The 7500-nt window shown below is 50.5% G+C and overlaps 1 protein-coding gene across 1 annotated transcript in view; it reads left to right on the forward strand.

The window, feature by feature from the left end:
* The window catches only part of LOC126581459 (neural-cadherin), a 209809-nt gene that overhangs the window by 189205 nt on the left and 13104 nt on the right, over positions 1–7500 (forward strand). Inside the window, exons 18-20 of the mRNA XM_050245133.1 lie at positions 1–328; positions 402–572; positions 5950–6191. The exon at positions 1–328 is cut by the window's left edge and continues 3060 nt beyond it. Of these exons, the coding sequence (XP_050101090.1) occupies positions 1–328; positions 402–572; positions 5950–6191 (741 nt within the window). The remainder of the gene's footprint in view (positions 329–401; positions 573–5949; positions 6192–7500) is intronic.

A 7500-nucleotide genomic window follows, 5' to 3' on the forward strand; every position in this document is an offset into this window, starting at 1 on the left:
TCCTGGAGATCAAGGACGCGAGGTTGCGGTTCCGGTACAATCTGAATTCGCTGCGTACGGAGGAGAAGGACATCTGGTTGAATGCGATCGCGGTCGATGATGGACAGTGGCATGTGGTGCGCGTCAACCGACACGGTTCGGCGGCGACACTCGAGCTGGATGGTGGTGAGGGACGGCGGTACAATGAAACGTTTACCTTCGAGGGTCACCAGTGGCTGCTGGTGGACAAGCAGGAGGGTGTGTATGCGGGCGGTAAGGCGGAGTATACGGGCGTGCGGACGTTCGAGGTGTACGCCGACTACCAGAAGAGTTGCCTGGATGATATCCGGTAAGTTTGCAAGAGGTCCTCCACTCCAAGAAGGCTCTCCTTTATTGATCTGTTTCGCTTTCTCTCGCTACAGACTCGAGGGCAAACATCTGCCACTGCCACCGGCCATGAACGGGACGCAGTGGGGCCAAGCGACGATGGCACGCAACCTGGAGCGCAACTGTCCCTCCAACAAACCGTGCGCCAACGTCATCTGTCCCGATCCGTTCGAATGTGTTGACCTGTGGAACGAGTACGAGTGCACGTAAGTAACGAAGGGCCATTCCGGAACACATTCCTGTCCTCCTCCTTTCCCCTTTCCCTTCCTCCATTCCCAAATCCCGACCGTGGGCGATTCCGCGCCAAAGAATGCAATCCAACCGCATCCAACCATCAGGAGGCCACAAGCCCCCTTTGTCCGTCATCGTCATAAATCATCGTGTTCCGGATGTTGATGCAGTGATCCTTTTCCCATCCCATCCCATCTGACATTCCCCGGAGGACCCTAACGGCGTATCCCCGTTGCTCGAAGCTCGATTGTCCTTCGACCGACAGATTGCCCTTCTCCTTCTCCGTCTCCGTTGAAGCGGAAGTCAATTTCACACTTGTGAACCGTCCCTGTACGACCAAGTTGCTGTCATGACCTTGTCACCATGCTCATCACTCTCATCATCATCATCATCAGTTCCATCACGACACATCATCATCTCCTCACCATCACCACCACCACAACAGCATCACCATACTCCATTCGCTTTTTCCGTTTTCTTGCTTTTCGCCTTTTGTTGAAATTTATTTCTGGATTTTTGCATGCAATGGACGCGGGCCAAAGAGGCCATCCTTTGGCACGTATTTGAGTGTGCGAGTGATCCGCCAGAATGAGTAAGCTTTCGTCGCAGAAACACCCACTGGCCCACGGTGCCTTGTAATCGGTCGCGTAAAAGCGCCGCTATCTGCGCTTGCCCGGGCCACTGCTGCCGCCGCCGCCACCGGAGGGGAAATGTGTATAAAAGGGTCGACCAGATAAGGTAAAGCCGCTCCGCTTTTGTGCCACTGACGCGGTTGATGGCGACTGAAAGGAATGGAAAACCAACCCCGGGGGCAACTCCCAGGAGTGGCAAGCGCACTGCAATTCTCTTTCTCTCTCTCTCACTCTCTCTCCCCCATCGGTACGAAACGAATTGGCTCAAGAGGTGCGCTAGCGATGGATGGAATGTAATGGAAAGTGGGTAGCAAGATTGAAAACTCGAGAGGAAAAAAGTGATGAAAAGGCGTCCATTTCGGGGTAAAGCTTTTATCCGTTGTGCCGCTAACAGGTTTTACAGGTGATGTTGCCTAATTCGTTGTGAATATTGACTTTTTTTTTTACTGAAACTGTTTCCAAACAACTACTTACAATGGAAGGAATCACGCTTATCTAATTTTATCCAATTCCAATCATTTTTAGAATAAATTTGTGTTCCCTTTTCTTTGAACCTATTCATTCAATGTTTGGTTCCCGAAAAGATTGCTGATGCCCTACAGTTCCCTCGCAGAATCCTGTGAAATGGCTCCATAATGAAGTGTCTCTTCAGCCACCCCCATCGCAATCCGCGATTGCCCGTTTCTGCAATTGTTTGTCGTATTAAAACCCATTTTCCTTACAACGGGATTCGCCTTCATCGGAATGGCAGTGAAGCTCCAAATACCATTGTGTTGCCATTACTTGGCGTCTGGCGCGCCGAGTGACTGGCTGGCTGGAGAATAAGATTTTTATCATTTTCACACGGCATCTTCCACGTCTTTTTCGTCGTCTGTTGGGGGTGCAGCATTCGTCCGTTACCCCTCCGTCTTTTGACTCTTTTGTCAAGAAGCCACCGAGCGCGGGCGCGCCATCTTTTGCTGATTTGGCCCGAATGCCGCCAACGCAAGTGGTTGCTCCAGCAGCAGCAGCAGCAGCAGCAGACAGCTACCGGGATGTGGCCGCTCATGTAAAACCGTAATGATGGTCTCCGATGACACGGTGTACGATTGCAGTAACCATCGTCATCGTCCTCATCGTTGTTGTCATCGTTACGCCACGGGAACAGACCAGACCAGCCCGTTGCGCCAGACATGAAAGCCGTAATTGCAAACAGAAACTTTGCATCCGCGCTCCGGTGGAAGCTCGATAATCAAGCGCCAAGCTTCTTATCGTACTTTGCACTCTTCTGACTCCCGTTCTCCCTTGGGATCGTGCATTGTTGGAACAGCGCGTCCTTGGGATCCATCCCAGGGAAATTTGAAGCAGAAAAAAAGGAGGCAGAAAAGGATCCAATCAGTTGGTGGGAATGCAAACGGCAACAACAAAAAAAAAACGGGCCCGGAGAAAGGAGATCAACATGTTTACACCGGATATGCTGCTGGTGCTGACGGTGGCCGGAAAATGATATTCTTCCTTTCTTTTACCATCCGGCTAGCACACGCTAGCTGTGCACGCTAGCTGTGCAGAGTGCATCCGACAATGCATTATTTCGATTTCATGCAGCGAGCCCCCCTGTCCGAAGCTCCTGATACTGGGCGTTGTGCTCGGCTGGAACGGATTTATTGAGATTTTTGGGTGAACTATGCCCATTTTTGTCGGAAGTTTGCTTCCCGGAACGCATAAGCAGAGTGCAGAGGGCGGTGGAGCATGGAGTTTGGTATTGCTTTTGTGCCAATATCAAATTGCTCGCCGGCAATCATCGCACTAGCTTCCGGGTTTTATTACGAACCCCGGATTCAATATTTTTTTGATGTACGCATGTGGAATGGCGGTTGGCGATATTAAATTCTGTCGATTCCGTAACGCCGCGGAATACACGCCAGCATCAAACGGGGACGCGGACGACGCAACCGATGCGTTATTACCAGCTCACCCCGTTCTGCATCCCGAGGACTGTTTGCGAAAGGCTTCCGCCAGCAAATGATATGACGTGATATGTGGGAGGGAATGAAAGGATTCGATCGAAGTCATAATCGGTGAATGCATGAGCACTGCGAGGCCACCGCAAACGGTGAAACGGATCTAACTCCGCTACCAAACGAGCGGTAATAACTGTACAAATCAGACCTTGGTCCTTCCAAAAGGTCGCACCAACCGTCGGAATGAGGTTATGTGGGACACACTAATTGAGTTTTCCATCCATCTCCAGCTCCCATCCCAGCCGAATGGTTGTGACGTGAACAAACAAAACGGTTCCTCCACGATCCGGATCCTTAGAGAGTGGTTTCCGCTGGTTCACAAGACTTTAATGGTTTAGTTCCTCGTCCCAAAGAAGAGAGAGAGAGAGGATGAACCAAAGCACGGAGCAAAACGGAAACGACAATCAAAACAAACGGACATATTTAATAAATAATTCATTCCCAAACAAACCCCGGCGGCGAAGGATTGTGGCGTGACGTTGATCTGCGCTCGCACCGGTGTTCTTACCAAACAAGCTACAAACGAGACTTCTTGTTGTCCCTGTTAGTGAGCTTTATGTGTGTGTTTCCGCCACGTAATGTATGCCAGGAAACACACGAGAAGGACTTTCTTTTCGCTCGCCGCCCAGCGAAAGGAACTGCCATCCGTCTTAAAGGTCATTTCCGTTTTCCGGTTCCATTCCAGTCGTTTGCATTCCCAAGTGGGGCACCGAAACCGAAAATCTATTATTTAGCGTATTATTAGCGCGAACAACAAAAGAGAAAGCTCAGGCCACTGTGGCCGCAGTGCAAGATTGTCACCGAACGAGCGAAAACGAACGAGTGAGCCATTCATTTCCCTTGCGAGTCAGTCAGCGAAGTGCCTCCGGATCGATTTCGAATTCCCTGGCCGAGTTCAATAGATTAAAATGGCGACTACGACCGTGAGTTGAATTGCAAAGCATTCCATGGATCGATGGAACAACCTTCATCAGAAAGGCCCAAGAAGGCGCGCTTCGATCCGTCATTCTAGTAGCAGCAGCAGCAGCAGCAACATGGCCTGAGGCAACCGGCCACGTGCCAGGCCGAGATTTAGATTGCTGTGCAAAGGCACAAAACACACCAGAAGACCGGACTAGTTTGAGTTGTTTGAGTTGGACTTTAGGACCCGGTCTGGAGGATGCCCGGTTGCCGTTTCTCGAAAAGTCCATTCTTTAGCGTGATGTGTGGACTTGTGAGCTTGAATCTCGATGAATCTGGGATGAATCACGGAACGATTAATTGAGGCTGCATCACAAGTCGAGCGTTCTTGGTTGACTTGAAGTTCACATTCAATCTAAACGTTTAGCATGGTTTATTTTTTATTTGGTGAAATTCGATCTCTTTCCGTGGTATCATTTGTATCGCAGCCCTAGGCCCATGTTTGTCTAACAATGGAATTGTCGAATCGGGATCAGCTAACCAACCAAGGTGGACACATCAGAACAGGATGGATGGATTGATTATGCTGCTACTAGGATGCTGTTGGTTTGATTTATTTGCTCCGGCGTCGTTCCACCGGGACCACGGATCACTAAACAGCGCAACAACTCCTAGAATGGGGTGGGAACATTATCCTTCCTAGCTGGCGGCCAACGGTTCCGCTTGCTTGCGCAACCCACCTCCACGATAATGCAGTACGGGGGAAAAGGCTTGTTATGCATGTAAATGTTCTGAACTGAACCGGTCACCGCACTCCGGAAATACCACATTCCCAGGCAACGGAAGCACCAAGTAGAGTCCTGGAATAGCGTATGTGTGCGTATAATTTATGACAGTGAGCGTTTGCTCGACGTCCTGTATCGGTGTCCTTGACAGAGCACCAGAACCAACACGGTACTTACGTCGATTCCGTTCCCCATATTTCTGGCAAACCTGGATGACGTTCCTGGTCAGCCAATCATTAACTGGAAATGATTGATCCGTGCACAACACACAGGATTCAATCTTCTTGGTAATTCGTACGCGCTGCTACAGTTCGCTGCTGAATGGCATTTGCTTCAAAATGGTTCTGGTTCCGGTTTTCTGCTCGCTTTGCTTCGTGATGCTGCTGCTGCTCTGAGTATCGTATCTGTTTGTGTGACTGTGTGCGACTGTGTGCTGTATTTTGCTCTTATTTATTGTTTGAAGTAGCATTTGTTATAGTATTCCCATCATGAAAGAACACCCCAATGAAATGCACTCAAAAGTCCTGCATCATCTACCCTTCATCTTTCCCGAAAACTATTCATCCGGAGTTTCCAATTGAATCCTCAACATCTACATCATCATCATCATCATAATCAACGCGATCATTAGCACACATCAAACGAGAACCAACTAACCCTGGAGTAACACCGAGCAATTCCCACAAACCACAAAAACCTTCTGCTACATCATGCTGACCAACTGGCCGGAGGCTAGCCCCCGTGGTGGTAACAAATATCGAAAACCGGACCCACGATTAGCATACCTTCGCCTTGTCCGGCCAAAAACCTTTCCACACTAGACCTCCACTTGTCCTAGATTTGATTCCAAAAGCTCCTCGCGCACGAGCGGTGCGCGAACGTAAATGAACCATTCCACGAATCAATCATCGCGGTTCAATCAATCATACAATCCTCACAATATCAATGCTGCGGACATATATGGGCCCCCCGCCACCCCCGATAACAACTAACATTTTCCGTAAAATTTCCTTCGCAAAACCGCGCGGACCGTAGGTGTGGCGAAGGGCGCGTCATGTCGCCGGACGGTAAGGGTTGCATGGACCGGAACGAGTGTCTCGATCTGCCGTGCCTGAACGGGGGCGTCTGCGTGAACCAGGACCCGCGGCTACGCTATCGCTGCGACTGCCCGGACGGTTTCTGGGGCGAAAACTGCGAGCTGATCCAGGAGGGCCAAACGCTGAAGCTGAGCATGGGCGCACTGGCCGCCATTCTCGTGTGCCTGCTAATCATACTGAGTGAGCATCCTTCCCGTCTGTCCCACTGACTCTCTGTCGTGCGTGCCTTTGTGTGTCCTCGTACCTCGTCCAACCATTCGCGTTCTTAGGGTCGTTTGATGCAACCACGGAGCCCACGATAACCAGCGCCATTAATTACACTTCGTTCATACGATGCATGTCATGTTTGCGCCTCGGTAGTAGAGCGATTTTTTGTAGAGTGTTCTCTGTCTGTCTGTTCGTCAGTAGTTAGTTGCCGTTTATTATTTTTCTAAAATTCCTCGTTAGCTACTGCTGATGCTGATCCCCTTCCTTCTCCTCCTGTGCACCCCACACCACCACCCTTTCCCTTTTCTCACAGTCCGATGAATCGAAAAACGGAGACGGAATAAACCCCCAAAAATCAACCGGAACACCACTAGGGGGTGTCCGGTTCGGGGTCGGTAAGTAGCTCCCGAGTAGTTGTGCTAATGTTTTCTTTTTCCCTTCTTTTTCTTGTTTTTTTTTCTTTCTTTTCTTTTCATACTTCTCCTATTACTGATTATTTGATCGTGGCTTCGATCGATCGATTCCGGTCCGGTTTTTAATGTTCCGCTCGCCATGTTTTGGTCGTACGAATTTGATGTTCCTTGCACCCACGAACACACATAAACACACATGCACAACACATGCACGGTCCGCGGTACACAACCAACCGACCAACCAACCAACGCACCATCAGATGTCCTTCCGGCTACAAACCGTCCGGTGCGCAGTGTGTGAACGCGAACGAGTGCCTGTGGCATCCGTGCCAGAACGGTGGCCGGTGCCGGGACTACAATCCACCCCGTCGGTACGAGTGCATCTGTCCGCTCGGTTTCACCGGGGCTCACTGCGAGCTGGAGCTGCTCGCTTCCGGCGTCCTGACACCGTCTCGCGACTTCATCATCGCGCTCATCATCTGCGTCAGCACGCTAATGCGTAAGTACACACCAAAACACCCACACACCCACATACATACAAGCACACATACACGAACAGGCCTCAAACAACGGGGCACACGATGTCCGCTGGCTTGTACGACAAGATGCCAGCCAGGTAGAGAACAGAACACCGGCACCGACCAGTCCTCTAGGCTTCAGGTACGACGATCACGGATTAACACCGGATGATCGCGGCTACCAAAACCAACGAGTCGCTCGAGTGAAAACATCCCCGAAAACCTTCCCCCCACCCGCGAGCGGTCAGAATAATATTTGGAATGTACGGCGACCACGGTTTCGAGGTTCGATTTCGCGGTTCGCTTGGTTTCACGGTTTACTGACCTTTAGTGCATCGCTTGGGCCCTAAT

Source organism: Anopheles aquasalis, chromosome 2 (genome assembly GCF_943734665.1).
Source record: "Anopheles aquasalis chromosome 2, idAnoAquaMG_Q_19, whole genome shotgun sequence".
NCBI lineage: Eukaryota > Metazoa > Arthropoda > Insecta > Diptera > Culicidae > Anopheles > Anopheles aquasalis.